Source organism: Osmerus eperlanus, chromosome 4 (genome assembly GCF_963692335.1).
Source record: "Osmerus eperlanus chromosome 4, fOsmEpe2.1, whole genome shotgun sequence".
Lineage (NCBI taxonomy): Eukaryota > Metazoa > Chordata > Actinopteri > Osmeriformes > Osmeridae > Osmerus > Osmerus eperlanus.
Window position 1 is genome coordinate 10,039,107 of NC_085021.1, and position 16,280 is coordinate 10,055,386.

The 16,280-nt window shown below is 49.1% G+C and overlaps 1 protein-coding gene across 1 annotated transcript; it reads right to left on the minus strand.

Moving 5' to 3' along the window:
• Positions 1–1,279: 1,279 nt before the first annotated feature.
• mical1 (microtubule associated monooxygenase, calponin and LIM domain containing 1) lies at positions 1,280–16,209 on the minus strand. Its single transcript, XM_062458813.1, has 25 exons — positions 16,043–16,209; positions 15,507–15,627; positions 12,151–12,444; positions 11,805–12,012; positions 11,299–11,406; positions 11,025–11,120; positions 10,654–10,809; positions 10,149–10,249; positions 9,251–9,508; positions 8,980–9,095; positions 8,741–8,867; positions 8,257–8,341; positions 7,935–8,079; positions 7,507–7,703; positions 6,193–6,299; positions 5,741–5,797; positions 5,316–5,553; positions 4,584–4,654; positions 3,431–4,223; positions 3,106–3,221; positions 2,874–2,987; positions 2,619–2,712; positions 2,236–2,329; positions 1,819–1,892; positions 1,280–1,677 (listed from the first exon to the last, which is right to left on the minus strand). Exons 3-25 carry the CDS (start codon positions 12,406–12,408, stop codon positions 1,478–1,480), a joined length of 3,813 nt encoding a protein of 1,270 aa, XP_062314797.1. The 5' UTR covers positions 12,409–12,444; positions 15,507–15,627; positions 16,043–16,209; the 3' UTR covers positions 1,280–1,477.
• Between the last annotated feature and the right edge of the window lie 71 nt (positions 16,210–16,280).

Consider the following 16,280-nt stretch of genomic DNA (forward strand, 5'->3'; position numbering starts at 1 on the left):
GGTAATTCTGACCCATCAGTCATTGTGACCCACCGTCGTATTGCGACAAATTTACCGCATACAAAGACAAAGTGAAGCATTTTCTTTTAACAGCTAGGCTGTCTCAGACCCCCCACATTGCAAAGGTTAAAAGAAAATTATTTTAATTTGTTTTTGTATTGGGTAAAATTGGGTAAACACAACGATGGTTCGTTATGAACCTTTGGGTCATGTGACCCGAAGGCAGCACGAGGGTTAAGCGAGTATAAATATGGTGACGGATGTGTACAAAGCAGCATTAGTACGCACCGTTTTAATAAAAGTATTGGCATTTGATGGACTTGATAGGAGACAAACTGTGTAGGTCTTTATTAGACACAAGTGAAAGTGTGTGTTCTTTATTTTATATACTTTGAAAGTGCTGTCCTGGCAGGACAAGATGGCAGCATTTTACAACAGATACATAAGGCTGGGTCTCACTCACAACAAAGGCCCAGCCTATCTTGTACTGGGCAATACTGTCAACACATGAGACATCTGCAAATGTGGGATGATGGATGGCTAACACGCTACTCAAAGTACCCTGTCACTTCAGACTACCTTTCTATTCTTCAGTGCCACATCTTCCTGAAGCCATAACTCATCTAAACCACACCATATGCTGAAACCCTTCAGTTGAAGGAACGACCATTTTGTAACAAATACTAGAAGAGTGCTTGTCAACCCTGAGACAATAGCCATCTATGTAACATGCACACAAACACACAGCACATGGTGAACAACTAAAAGTGCCAAAAAAAAAAAAAAAAAAAAAAAAAACTTTGTTATTCAATATCAACATTTTTCATACGAGGTCATCTAAATATCATTATTATTATTCCGAGACACTATGACACTAGTATCTTATACAGTGTACAAATATTCAACATGGAGCTGCGGTATGTACATTGCTGTTGTGCATCTGAATTAGTTCAAGCTGACAAGCAAATAAACACAGACTTTAACAACACGGTCTGACCTGTGTAAAGAAGCTGCGTTTTGGGCTTCAAGTCCCAGTTTTGTGACCCGTGTTCCAGCTCTCTCTCCTCAGTGTGTGTGCTGCAGCGAGGGGAGGGGTGGCGCAGCTAGCAGCCGGGCTCCCTCGGTCTCCGGGCTTCTGGACGCTTGGCTGGACCAGGTTTGGCAGGTGAGGCTGTCAGTTTGGATGAAGCCACTTAGCAGGCTTCAGATCTCCGGCCCAGCTCTTCCTCGAGCGGTTATCCTGGAATTCACTTGGCCTCTCAGGTCCTTGGCCCTCGTTCCCCGAGAGCACAACTCATCTTTGACAATGCATCTTTTGCAAATGTACAGTCAATACATCTTTGGCTTTGCAAATGGAGGACAGCACCCGAGTTTGTAAGCAGCAAATCCATCTCCATCATACTTGTCTCTGTGTGTGTGTGTGTGTGTGTGTGTCTGTGTGTGTGTGTGTGTGAGAAAGCGTCCAAGTGACTGCCTCTCACGCCCAGTGCACCTGGGCTCCAGGCGAGGAGTGTCTCTTGGCCTCCATGATGGTGATGATGTGCTGCTCCTCGCTCAGTTCCTTCAGCCTCTTCTCCTCCAGGAAGGACACCAGAGAGTCCCTCATGTCCACCACCTCGATCATCTGCTGCAGGACACGCTCCTCCTCGGCCCGCTGCTCCGCCGTCTTCTCAGAGTCTGGCACACACACATACACAGGATTAATACCAGTGAGCCACTCACAAGCACACACATGACTCACACACACACACACACACACACACACACACACACACACACACACACACACCACTCTTAACGATACAGGCGAGTACATACCACTTAGCTCCATGTGTTTCCGCAGCTCCATTTCCAACATGCTCTGTTTGTCCTCCAGCTCCAACTGTCTGGACCTGAGGGCCAGAGAGAGAGAGAGACAGAGAGAGAGAGACAGAGAGACCAGGTGAACAAGAGCAGACAGGTCCAGCCTCTGGGAGGACAGCCTGCTCTCCCTCGACTGAAGCCCCACAGAAAAGACACCCCGCTCAGTCATGTGACGGCGGGATGAACACCACAGCCTCATCATGAGGACCAAGCCAACAAAGAGACGGCTCATGCAGTGAGAGAGAGAGAGTCAACTGTTGGCTGGGGCAGACAATGACCACACTGTTCAGCGCGGGGAGCGTACTTGGCCAATCAGGATGTATTCTATCACACACACACACACACACAGACAGAAGAGGGGGTTGTACTCACGCCACCATGAGGTCCGACTCCTCAGAGACCAGCTCGTTCTTCTCGTGGACCAGCTGGATCCACTGTTCGATCATCTCAGGAGAACCACCTCCGCCTGAAGGGAGAGAGAGTGTGAGAACGAGAGGGAGGACAGCCCCCAGGGTGTGAGGGCGACAGGCAGCGCGTGTGATAACGAGTGGGAGGAGGGGGGGGGTATGGTGCGGAAGGGCGACACATTTTTTGGCTCGTCTGTGTTCCATGCCCTCATTAAAAAACTGTAAACGCTTCTATCCAGGTCTCGTAGAACAGTCACAGGGAGATCAGAAGGCCCATTCCCGTTCGTTCCGTCTGGGGTCGTGGTCTGGGATCGTGGCGAGCTGGGGATGACACCGCTGGCCCCTCACCTGCTTCTCCTCTGAGAGCCCTCTCCAGCACCACCCCCTTCTCCTCCAGCTCCTTGAACGTCACCTCGATCTCCTCCAGCCGCCTCTGGATAGACTACAGGGGTGACAGAGAGGAGAGGCCCGTCAGACTTGCACCCCAAACATACCTTGGGTGTGGCAACACCATAAAGCAAGGTCGGTCCGAGAGCGGCAGCGTGGTGGACCAAGTGACCTGGCCGAGGGCTTTAGTAACTGGACTGAGATCAGTGCACTGACCTGGGCCTTGGTGAAGCGCTGCATTTCGCATATCTTCGCCCGCCTTTCCAGGGTTCTCATCTTCATCAGTTCCATCTTTCCGGCCTCCACCGGGTCCGAGGGGATAGCCTGGAACTGCAAACAGAGGAGTGTGGGATGTGTGTGTGTGCTGGCGTGTGTGTGTGTGTGCTGGCGTGTGTGTGTGTGTGCTGGCACGTGTGCATGCGGGGTTTGAGCGGTCGCACACCAATACCTTCTCATCGAACAAATCGCTGTCATCTTTCTCAAACATGTCGTCGTCATCCTCGTCCTCATCCCCATCAGCACCCTCTTCCTCGGACGCTTTGTGGCCGTACTCATCCGCAGTTTCTATGGAGACGGACGGATAACGGTTAATATTCGAGCTGCGTCCGGAGTCCATCTCACGCCATTAGCATTGCATTATCATGACCGACAGGACAGCCGAGACCGTCCACAACACCAGTTGGATGTCCTACATGTCTCATACTATTTAAGGCTATTTAAGAGGTTCAAGTCTGTCCCACGTGCACGAAAGGAGTTTCGTCTGCCCGTCCTACCTGGGTGGATGTTGAGGACACTGAGTCTGTGGTCTCTGCCCAGCCTGGGGGACGAGAGGTTCCAGGGGGAGAACTTGGATCGGACCTTGGCGGGCTGGTTCTGGCCCCCGGGCTCCTCTTTCCGTCTGAAGCAGCGCCGGTTCCTATGATCTCGGACCTGCGGCCCCGGTCCCCAGCTGCCGCTCCAGTGATCCTCCCTGTGCCGGCCGGGCTTGGGGGGGCTGGGCCCCCCCGCCGTGGCGGAGGAAGAGGAGCAGGAGGAGGAGCCCCCGGGGGTCTCCGAGTCGGAGTCGTGGCTGTAGGTCAGGTTCAGCAGCTGGTCCTTCTCCTCGGCGCTCAGCTGGAGCTTCCGTAGGGACTGCTTGGGTCTGGAGCCGGCCTCCGCTGGCCCGGGGGTCCTGTTCTCCTGGGAAGGGGCCGGGGGGGTGAGCCGCTCAGGGGGGGAGGAGGGATCCCTGAGGGTGGTCAGGTGGATGGATCGAGGTTTAGGCACCGGAGGGGAGGGCTGAGGGCTGGGGGAGGCGTAGCGCGAGGGGCGAGGCGCTGGAACGGGGTGGGACGTCTCGGCGCCCCTCTGGTCCTCGTCGCCAGGCTGGAGTCCACTCTGACAGGCTGGAGGGTCTGGGGGTGGCTGGGGCTCCTGGGGCCCCTCCTCAGGCTCAGCCGGGCTGGGCGGCCTCTGGCCCTCAGCGGGCTGTGGCCCCGCGAGGCCACAGTCCAGGGTGTTATCATCTGAAGAATGAGCGTCGTCCTCACCGGAGACACCATACTCTACCGTCTCCTCCTCTCCATCCTGTAGAGGGGGGGGGGGGGGGGAAGGAACTGAATGAAATACTTTGTGGAAAAGATAGTCAGAGCAGAATGCATTGCCATGAAGCAGGACCCTGTGACCTATTACGCTTTTCAACTCCTTGTCCATAATTGCTTTGGAAGTATAATGTACCATAAGCCAGTCAATTGTAAACACTGTACATTCAAACAGCCCTAAATAATGCACACTGGGAGTGTACTACATTCACTGGATCACTTAGCTCACCAGGGCATGCGGAGGGGCTACAGTATGAACTACCATGCATCAAGCGCCAGACTGGAGGTCAACCTGGGCTCAAGCACCAGCAGCTTGTGTTGTGTTCTCGTTTCCGCGGTGACCAACCTGTAAAGATCTGGGTTCTCTCATGCTTTCCAGCTCCAGATCCTCTGAGTGCAGCTCACAATAGAACCTCCCTGAGGGAACGTCACAGAAAAACAACAGCTTGCAGTCTGGAACCGTTACGTGTGAGGTTGCATGGCTGACAACTCTTTCTCTTTCCTGTCTTGACTACAACACCCCACCCCCTTATAAAGGGTACTCTCATACATTATGCATGTCTCTGCTAAATAAATTAAACTGTGCTCCATTTTTGCCATGAAAATGGTGTTGTGGTTGTTGAGTACCTACAGTACCTTTACATCACAACAGGTAGCACAGCTGTTGAAATTCACACATTCTGCAGGTTGAATGCTTTTCAGAGATGGGAAAACATGATCTAACAAAATAATGATGTGTCTTAAAATCTCAGAAAGCAGACCTCCACTCTCTTCATCTTATTTTAGTGGCTCATGCTGGGAAATGACCATGAGTCAACATATCCTCAGAGAGCCAACATTAGCTGTCCACCTTTTGTAACAACAAAAAGTCTCTTGTTTAGTAAATATGAGCCAGAACATTCTCTGCGTGTACTTCCCTAAATGTCCTTCCTACAGTGTACATGACGCAAGTCATTGCCACGTGGAAGTCTGTGATATTTTTAGGAATGAGACCCCACTTCACAGAGGACAAGAGGGTTGGGATGAAATGAAGGAAGAACTCCACAAAAGAGCCTCCGTCGGGGCCAGCGGTCCTCACCTGTGTCCTGGCTGAAGGTGTAGCCCCCCAGTCGCAGGGTGGTGCCACACTGATGGCAGGTGAAGCAGCTCCGGTGGAAGAACTTGCCCTCAGTGCTGATCCTCTCAAGCACATACACCCTCTGACCGCAGAAGTAGCACTCCTCACAGTTGCCTGTCGGGGAGCTGCAGTTCAGGTCAGGCTCAGGGTCCGGGTCTGGCCTGGGACTCACCTCAGGGGCTGAGAGGGAGGATATTTGCTGAGGGGAAAGGGAAGGAAGGAGAATTAGTATTGTAACTACTCAGTAACATAAACAAATGGTTTGGACTGGGTGCTCCTATGTTCGGTGGTGTCATCCACTAACACAAAACTAAAAACATCAATCCCAACAGAAAAAGGTCAATGCAGCGTAAGAGCCCACAGAGGAGAATGAACGCAACACTCACATCCTCCTCATCTCCCATCTCTCTCTGCTTTGCTTCTCTCCTGGATGCCAGCTTCTCCTGTGAAGAAGAACACAATCAGTCATGTGATGTGTTCATGGATCCAATTATGAAAGAGTATGACAGAAGGCTTATGAATGAACAATGAAGTCGTTGTTATCTTAGCAAACACAGTAGTGAGAGGAAGATTAAAAAAAGAAGCCAAAGCTAGACCATAGAACGATGATACCTTTTCCACACTACTTTATATAAAAACACAAGCACTCATTTAAAAAAAACTCCAGGTGCTGGCTAATAAAATGTGAACTTGAGGTTACAGTGACTGTCTAAGCCGCTCAGTCAACAACCCTTTATCTCAGAACACCTCGATGTTATGGAGCGATGCCTGAGATGTGTCAACAGTGGACCGCTGTCCTCTTAGTGACGCTCTGTGGCGTTTCTGCTTCTGAGCTTACCTTGCGCCTCTGCAGGGAGTTGTGCTTCAGCTTGTTGAGGAAGAACACTGCAGACTGGGTCCGGGAGAAAGCACTGGATTTGTACGGTGTCAGCGGGGCCTGAGGCTCTGCAACACAGAAACACACGCAAGAAAAAACATTGTCACCAAGTGCGCGACAGAGTCCACACCAAACAAACTCTCCTCTCATCCGTTTGACGCTGTCTGATTGATGCAAAGTCAAAGGAAAGATCGCTTCCTGGACAAAGGCAACTACAACCGAACGCATTTGCGATATAAGCCTCTTTTATATCAAAGTATCCGCGTCGGTCAGGGCCTTCCATTTACTGATCGATCAATTATTTCGTCCTCTTCAGTCCCAACTGATAGCTTCCTCTTTTACCACACAGCCTCCAGAGAAAGGGCACAGCTCCTCAGCAGATGCAATTTCATCCAACATGCAACAGCGGTAGCAATCCTTATGAACCCCCCCCCCCCTCCCCCCCGCAGATAAGGTGACAGTCATACCCCCCTGTGAGGGACAGGCTGCTCCCTCCTGCTGGAAGCGCATCTGTCAGCGTCTCCCCCGGCAGAGCGGAGCGCAGCCGCGCAGCATCACAGGCGGCGGGTGTCACACCCACCTCGCTCCAGCCAGCTGCAAACACCGCCGCATCACGTCTACACTGAACCCAGCAGCCCCCGACCACCAACACATCCCACAGAGTGCACGTTGGGTGAGAATACCTTCTAAAACACAGCCCGGGGAAATCCTATGTCACAGCAGCAATGCTAGATCGTTCCGAGGCGAGCCCGCCCTAGTCTGACAAGCCATGTCCTCGCCGTAGCCGTTTGCTCTGCCTGCTGCCTGGCTTGGTGTAAGCAGGAGCACAACAGCCAATCAGGGATGGCTATTAGCATAGCACCAGCCACTCACACCAGGGGCATGCTGGGTAATGCTCTTAAAGAGACAGTGCCAACACTTTCCCTAATCAACAGCAAACACGTTTCAGAGAGGGGGAGAGACACCTGATCCTTTTTAGAAATAGGTGATTTGATGCTGTGCACTGACCGACTTATGCTAGATTGAGCTGCATTGCTTTCATGTGCAACAATCAAAACAATGTTTCAGCAGAATGATATCCATACAGTACGCAATGAAATACAGATAAGCCTATCCACAATGACTAAAACATACATCTCTAATGTTTTTGAGCCTGAGTTGTAGGATAGTAAAAACTACACAATGTGACGTTGTCATTTTAATACATAAATAAGATAAAGTGGGGACATACAGTATTCCCTGCATATTAGTATTTTAGTTGACTTTAAGTCTTACCTTTAGGGGGCGTTCTCTTGGAAAAGGCATTGCGGACCTGGGTGAGGTAAAGCACCATGGACAACTTGTCTATCTGTCCGCGCGTGGCCATGTCGCTGGCAGACATGACGGGGGGGATGCCAAGTTCGCTCTCCAGGACGCTGAAGGCCAGCTGGTTGTTGTGGACGGTGTTGGACTCCTCCAGCGAGGCCATGTCACTGGGGCACAGGAGCACTGACAGTTCATATGCTTGCTCATACTACCTCAACAGCTTGAGAGCTGGGGAAGAGGTAAAGGTGACCGATAAGGTCAAATTCAACGTCTCTACAATGTCAACTGTTAGTGAATCTGCCTACAAAGCCAGGATATTGTGCTCGTATTTGATCAACTCTTTTGTTGCCTCACGGTCTGTGTAGCTACGGCCAGGGCAGCAGAGCTCAGATACTCACATGAGCTGTGGTCTAAAGTTGTGTATGAGGGCACACAGAGCCAGACCAGACCTCCAGGACTGAGTCAGGTCCTTCACATTCACCCCCTTGTACCCGCCTGTGTGTTGTTGACACCATTTCAGCAGCTCATCAAAACCTGTTGAATCTGCAGCCGGGGGAAACAAAGTTTAGCAGGCCCTTTAGTCGCAGAGGGGAATCATTATAGGAATAGTCCATAAATCATCTAGAATATCATGGCATTCCTTCAGTATATTACATACATATGTGTGTCAGGCGAGAGTCAAGGTGGAAACGGGGAATGGATGAAACTGAAGAAACACACCTCTGCGCATGCGAGGCTTGTTGTTTTGCTTTTGGCTGAGGCGGTTGGATTCACGGGGGTCTTCCACGTCGTACAGATGTTTCACCTTAGAGATGGACCAACAGGTTTGTGTGAATGTTGTACACATCAGACACAGTGAGCTCTCCTCTGTTACCACTCAAAGGCTGAAGGCTAGTTCTGATGCAGTTTTTATCGATCCAATATTTTCTGGAAACTCTCCAAAGCCTTTAAATCAATAATCTCCTGGGGAGGACATCAAAAAAACAATGTCCCTGCTTACCACCCAGCGCTTGATATGCGCAGCAAATTCCTGCCAATAAACAAATGGCCTGTCAGTAAGTATTATTGACTAAAAACACTGATGTGATTGTGTTGTCAGTTTAAACGAATGACCCTAAATAGGTCTCCTCTCTTCAGATATTGTTTCAACAGAAAGGCAGTTGAGGAGGCTGCAGGCTGGTGGCTCCAGGTACTATGTGCTTACCTGGTTGACCTGTATGGACGTCAACTTAATCTGATTGTAGCGGGTGGTTGGGTTGATGCTGTAGGCACTGTAGTTTTTACAGGTGTTCTCTGGAGTTGTCTGGGACAGGAGCTGATAGACACTCTCTCTGTAGATTCACAAGGAAGGTAACCTTCAGAGTCAGAGTCACCAGCGCAGTCATCAGCACAACAGGACAGCAGGAGGAGGAGATCAACAGGAGGATAGAGTATGAGACTGACCGCTGTGCGAGGACCTCCAGAGGCGCTTTGCCCAGACCCCAGCTCCTCACCATCCAGGCTGTGTCGAAGGATGCCAGGAAGCCCCGGGCTATGCCTGTCCCCAAGGGCCAGAACGGCTGGTGACACACACACACACACACAGGTGTGAACATGCATGCAAATGTACATGAGGAGAAACGTCAACAGTTGATATTACGTTAGCGAATCACCACTCTGAGTCACAGACAGCCAGGAAGCCAGCCAGCGTACCCACTAATAGACGAGTACCTACCTCCACCAGGCAGTCTCCAACCAGGCCAATCAGCAGTTTGTTGCCCCTCCTCTCCCGGACGATGGAGGCGTTCTCAGCGCGGTGCATGCAGGTGAAGTCGAACATGGCCACGTCGGGCCGGCCCGCGTGGTTCTGGGCAAACTGCATATCAGGCAGCTGGTAGCCTGTGGAGAAGCGGGCCGCATCGTGGGCATAACGCAGCATGGCCTCGCGGTCCACGTTGGACGCGGCCAGAAGCTGCTCTGCATCACCGTAGTCCTGGCAAAGAGAGAACAAGGAGGAGGGGATGGGGGTGAGTGACGACAAAGCCCGTTCTCTTTGTCCTGATCAGACAATTACTTGAATAAAGCCTTCAAGCAGTATGCTCAAGTTACACCCAAGCTAGGGGGAAGACAATGCAATGGAAGACAATGCAGTCCGCCATTTTGTTTCTAAGATCAACTGGATCTGATTTCACTGATGTCTCACAGAAGAACTGAAGTCAATAAGTGTGGTGTGACCTTGAGATTGAACTAAAGTCTATTTTGGCAACAAAGCCACTCGCTCCTCTCCCTGTACAGAAAACAAGATTGGAAAGCGAAACTGTGTGCTCGGTCCTGTGTTGCATGTTGCTCTGTAACACTAAGCTGATCCTTAGCTTAGTGTCACAGACAGTAGTGAGTGGTACAGTGGAACAGTTGACTAGTGGCCAAGTCCCTTGGTGTGTGAAAGACCGACAGCTATCCTGGCCTACAAGGGCAGAGATCCGAAAAACAACAGGGTCAAGGTTATATGGAGTCTCTGCTAACCAGGGTTGTTTAGTACCCTGGTCCCCCTGTGGATCCTGGAGGGAACAGATGCTGAGACAGCAGGCCAGTATCTCCTGGATGATGTATGTGGGTCGTGATGCTGGTCTTACCTGCTTAATGACGCCCTTCTTCAGCAGGCTCTTCTTCTTGGCAGTCATGACAAAGTAGTGGGTGTCATCCTTATAGTAGACAATATTCTCTAGATCAATACCTGGAAGAATGGGGGGGGGGGAGGGAGAGAGAGAGAGAGAGAGAGAGAGAGAGAGAGAGAGAGAGAGAGAGAGAGAGAGAGAGAGAGAGAGAGAGAGAGAGAGAGAGAGAGAGAGAGAGAGAGAGAGAGAGAGAGAGAGAGAGAGAGAGAGAGAGAGAGAGAGAGAGAGAGAATGAGGAGGATGAAGAGGGAAATAAAGCAAGACATTGTGAAACATCCCTAACGCACAGACTCAAAGAACATACCATGTCAAATGGATTGCCTCAGGATTTATATCGACACAGGAAATGAAGAAAGAGAGGAATAAACCACTTCGATGAAAAGACATGCTGCAAGTTCTGTCTTGGTGAGGTACAACAGGGAACAGACCACCGAGATTGTGGAGCCAGATAGTGAAGTGGTACCTGTCTCTGTGAGTAGGTCCTGGAAGAACTTCTGATTGTAGATCCGAGCCACACCACTGATCTCTGCCACCTGGGCCTCGGCCGCCGTGCGTCTGTTGATGAAGTTGGCTGTGATGCCGATGGCCAGCTTCCCTCTCAACTCCTTCCTCTTGAAGCCTGGTGGGGGAGAGGGAAAACAGAAGGGCTCACTTCTAGGTGGTCTGAAATTGAGTCGAGATTCACGGTTGTACCGCAACAGTAAAACCCAATTTGTTTTGGTGAATGGTAAATATGATTACATATTAACATAGGGTCATTTGTATGTGTGACATCAGCAGTATACCGTTTTATGATGTGCGGGAGTTTGTGTGTGTGTGCGTGCGTGTAGTAACCATCAGGGACGTAGCGTCCTCCTCCAGCAGAGATGAAGACATCAAACTGGAAGGTTCCGGCAGGATGAGACTCTGGGTGCAGCTTGGCCATCCAGCCTGACAAAGAGACAGGCGCAGGACAAAGCATTAGACCGGCACACGCACTGCGGCGACACGATTCCTCTTAGCTGAGCATCTCTGTTCAGTGTGTGAATCCACACTATGAGGGGACAGGGGGCCAACGGCAGAGCGATGAGAAGAGGGACGGAAAGAGGTGGGAAGGTTGAACGTGTACCTGTGTTCTCCGAGGGCTCCTGCAGGCCTCGGAACTCCACCCCAGTGTGAACCTCCACCCCCAGCAGCAGAGCCACCTTCAGCAGGATCAGCTGCAGCTGACGGATGCCTGGGGAGACAGACACATGAACATGTGCTGTGGATATGGACCTTCACATAGAAGGAAATAGTGGAGCCACATTATTTGAATGTATATGTTGTGGTGTAGGAGAGGAATATCAAGACAGGCGCTGTATATCGGGAGTCAGGTGGCTGAGCGGTTAGGGAATTGGGCTAGTAATCCGAAGGTTGCTGGTTCGATTCCCGGCCGTGCAAAATGACGTTGTGTCCTTGGGAAAGGCACTTCACCCTACTTGCCTCGGGGGGAATGTCCCTGTATTTACTGTAAGTCGCTCTGGATAAGAGCGTCTGCTAAATGACTAAATTTAAATGTATATTCTACAGTTCTCTAAGAGTGTGGTACTGTATAAGCATAGCATAGCTTAGATTGGCAAATGGAACACTCACTGATGTGATCTAGGGCACCGGTACAGAATTTGCCATAGAACTTTTTGGCGCTGAGGCCCCGAAGGTCGTAGATGGTGTAGGGCCACAGGTGCAGCACGTTGTTCCTGGCAAACGACTCCCTCTTCTCCAGAACCACCACCTGAGCTCCCAGCAGAGCCAGCTCTATGGCTGTCCTCAACCCACATGGCCCTGCGCCCAGAACCAGGCACTGGAAGAGGAAGGAGGAGAGGGAGAGGAAGATCAACAAGAGAAGACGCAGTCAATGAAGTGAGGAATGAGGACGAGTTGACAGTTCAACAGCTGAATACTCAGGTCATCTCGTCGTCCTCAGGCGCTGAACACAAACCTTGTTTTTAGCACAAACGTTCCCGTTCTGGTAATCTGGATGAGCAGCTCTCTTATCCAGTTTCACCCACAGGGCCTTGGCCTTCCAGTAGTTGAGCTTCTCCTTCAGCTTGGAGTAGAAGGTGTGATAGTCCTGGGGGTCCACCTCTAGGTGGTGACACAGCTCCGCAAAGTAGCGCTGCACATCCTTGCAGCTCTGGGCTAGGACAAAGTGGTCGAAGACGGTGTAGGAGGGGTTGGGGGCTTCCTGGTTCGCCATAGCAAACTATGGCTTACTCTTACCTTTAGAAGCTCCCTGTGAATGAGACAACACTGTCACATCATCTGGCGTGTATTTGCAGTTGGAAGTTTATATATAGGTGGCTCTTGTGTGTGGCTAAGTGACATTTAGGGGATTTCCTCAGAGTCAGTCTCTGACTCCTCCTGGTCTCCTGGATCTGAGTCACTGGTAGTTTCCCCCTCTTCCCCATGTGATTCCCATAGGCTCCACGTCTGCTGTGTTTATGGCCACTTAACCTAATAATCTCTTCTCATGAGGTATGTGTGTCACACTGGGCCGTAGGCCTTGTGTCTGTGTAGATGTTTACTGCCCATGATTCAATGGAAACTTTAAAGACAAATTCAGTATGGTGAAATCCAAGCAGAGTCACGCAGCCAGAATCCATGGTGCCAGCTCGTCCTGTTCACACCTCCAAAGGCCCCCATCCATTCCATTCAGTAAAAATAAAGGGGGGGGGGGTACCATACATCATGCAAAAGGCTTCCCTATCAGCCTGAGAGCAGGCCTCAAAAAGGTGATGTACTCCCAAATCAGCATTCATCAATTATAGGTAATATCAAGGTGGTTCAATTAATACTTTAAGAATTAAGTATCTCTCATACTGTGGTAATTGCCACACCCCCACTACAATCAATAAACTCAATGTGAAGCACTTCTTCTAACACAAATCTATTAAACATCGTCTGTCCAGGCCAGATGAAAGAGAGAAGCTCACCATATTACACTAAATAGAGATGCTTAATCTTACTAGCCATAAGGCACATATTGCTGGCATTTGGGACTAGCCTAGTCATCCGTTAAGGTTTGGTTATTGTCCATGTGAAAACATGATGCATGCACACACAGTGGCAACTCAGGCGATACACAATAGGAACTGGTTAGACTAGTGTACAGATGATTTGACAAACACACTTCATTGCAAGTGTGCATTAGTCAGATGTACCCTTAGGAGTTATTCTTAGCTTATTGTTTCAATACACCAATCTGCAATACAGAGACAGGAAGTGCCGCAATTTCAAAACAAAACTAAAAAGCATGTTCCACTACTGCACAGTATATCCTCTGTCCTTCAGCAGTGCCATGGTGTACAAAAAGTGTTAAACGGCCTCCTGTGGTTGGCAAGTCATTTCCTGGTACCAATCTTCACGCATCACTTCCTGGCAATAACACATGGTTGTCAGGCACTGTGTACTTTGTTCACCTGGGGCTGAAAACAACCTGCTAGTAGACTGAGATTAATATTACAGAGCTTTAATATAAAAGATCTGTGTTTTTTTGTTTGTAATAAAACTGCTGTTCAGGGACGTCTATTGAAAGTGCATTAGAACTGTCTCAGTATGATAACAAAGTACAACCTCTTTTACATCTGAACTTCTACTATAGCTAAACACAACTGTACCTAAACAATAACCATTTGGGGTTTATTTAGCTGCGACCTAGCAGCTCTATAGCTCGCACTGTTGGTCCACAAAACTGCATGGGCGTGCGTACGTGGTACATTAATAAGTCTGCTTATCCTGAAGAGTTCACTCGTAAGCAGCTAACTGTGACCCCCCAGACTCAGTCTGCTGCAACAGATCTAATTAAGGTCATTAAAACCGCCCATGCAACCCGTCCTCTCTGTTCCTCTGGATCCACCATGGCATGCCTGCTTCCCCCTGCAGCTCAGATCAGTGTTTCTGTCTCCCAGCTGATTGAACAATACATCCAACAGTGTTCAGGTTACCCCCCCAGTTCACCCATCTGGGCCTGCTCTGGAACCCACTGGTGGCTCGATGGCAATTATGGATTCAGCACACAAGCTCACCACATCAGACAGCAATCCAAGTACAGATACAGTCAGCAATAGCCCCATTCTGGAACTACTGGGAGACTGCAGTGATAGGCCAGCTGCCGAGCCATGTCTTATTCAACTTAGTTTATAACTAACAGCTTCCTCCACTGGATACCTGTTGAACGCCCAGGGTTTCCCGCAGCACTTTTCAGTTAAGGCAGCCGCCTAAGCAACACACACCTGCCGCCTTAACAACGTTGTTTAAATTTATTTTTTTATAGCGATATCCGCCGTTTTACTCTGTCCTGTTTTCTCCCTCCCATTCCAAAACGCCAGTCTCCCTTCTCTGCAGAACGCCCCCCCCCCCCCGCATTAGTCTTTAGCACGAAGTAGACCCCCCACTCTCCCCCGGTCTGACGGCAAACCCCACCCTACCACATTAACTAACACATTTTCTGCGGGAAACTCTGACCACTATGACTAAGTCACTTCTTAAAGTACATCTGTCATTTTCAAACAACAAGCCATCTACTGTAGGTGTGTCACTGCTTATCTATTGAGCAAATACAGCAACAATAAAGTGAGAAACGCACCCAAACATGTACGTGCTAAATGCATCTTGCTCAAATATTAATACTGTTGATTAAGATTGCATTACATAGAAATGGAGATTTAAAAAAATGCTATGTCGAACGTTTTCCAATGTTCAGAATTAATGTCTGTCACAAAACATGATGTAAAATAACTTTTGAACTTGCAACCAACTTCTTTATAAAGTTTCACTTTGACTATTTTTGCCTTCTGCAACAGGACAAGATTTGCATGCAGATAATTGTGTTGCCTTCAGTACTCTACATTCTGAGTATCTAATCTTGTGAAGGCTGCAAGCAACAGCAGTCAAACAGACACCTCCAAAATGTCTGTTGAGATGTCTTGTGTGGTTGACACTGCAAAACTGTGCAGCATCCTAAGTAGCAGGTCTGTGTGATACACATGCATGTATCGTATGCCCACAAAAGGGCAAGAAGAGCAAAAGGGGGAGACACAGGAAGAAAGAGGGCGGCTTGGTGAATTGACACTATGACCACTACTTCACAACTACATACTGAGCATCATCCGACAAGCTGAAACCCACCATTAGGAATGAGTCAAGTCTCAGCATGAATCTTGAATCTTTAGAGTGAGATACATTCCTACATGCATAAGCCAGGTTGACTAGAGCAGAAGATTCTTTCTATGTTTGGCAAGCAGTAAAAAAGTCAATGTAGAGTGTAGGTAGTAGCCTATAGATGCTTTGACTTACCTAGTCACATGAACCGAATGAGGACAAAGGCTTTACAGAAGCCGTATTTCAACCTGCTGGATCTTTCTGTGGAGCCACATAGAAACCTGATATTAGCACCAGGAAAGGGGCGGGCACAAAACTGTCAACAAAAAAAGAGAAAGAAAAAGAGAGAGAGAGAGAGAGAGAGAGAGAGAGAGAGAGAGAGAGAGAGAGAGAGAGAGAGAGAGAGAAAGACTTATAAAAGCTAAACTGTGTAACGAGTCCAGCCACCATGTTAGGGTCGTTTATTTTATAAAACCCCATTCCAATAATCGATTACACCTAACCTCCTCAAATGTAACCTGTAGTTATGACACAATCAATATATTCCTAATGTCAACGGCACAAGTAGAGCTAAACGAGATTCATACATGGCTCTTTCTAAATGAAGAGAACGAAACTGAGTAGCAGTGATTGTATTCACAATGTCACGGTATCTGATGCGCCTTTGACTTATAAATGACAAATTGTTAAAACTAAATAATGATTATTAATTTCAACAAGTCATACATTACTTGGGAGAGAGTGTGTTGATATTATGCGATAACTCCAGACCGCATCTTCCTTGTTTAGTATTTGGGAATTCCCGAAATCGCGCGACCGCTCACCTGCATCCAGCACATACATGACAACTCATGTGTCATGTGGACTCAACACAAAGTATTGTCTCTTCCGGGTACTTAATCGCCACAATTCAAGTCAAGTCAAGTTTCCTTCTCAGAAATATATGGTGGTGATGCTCAATTAGTCACG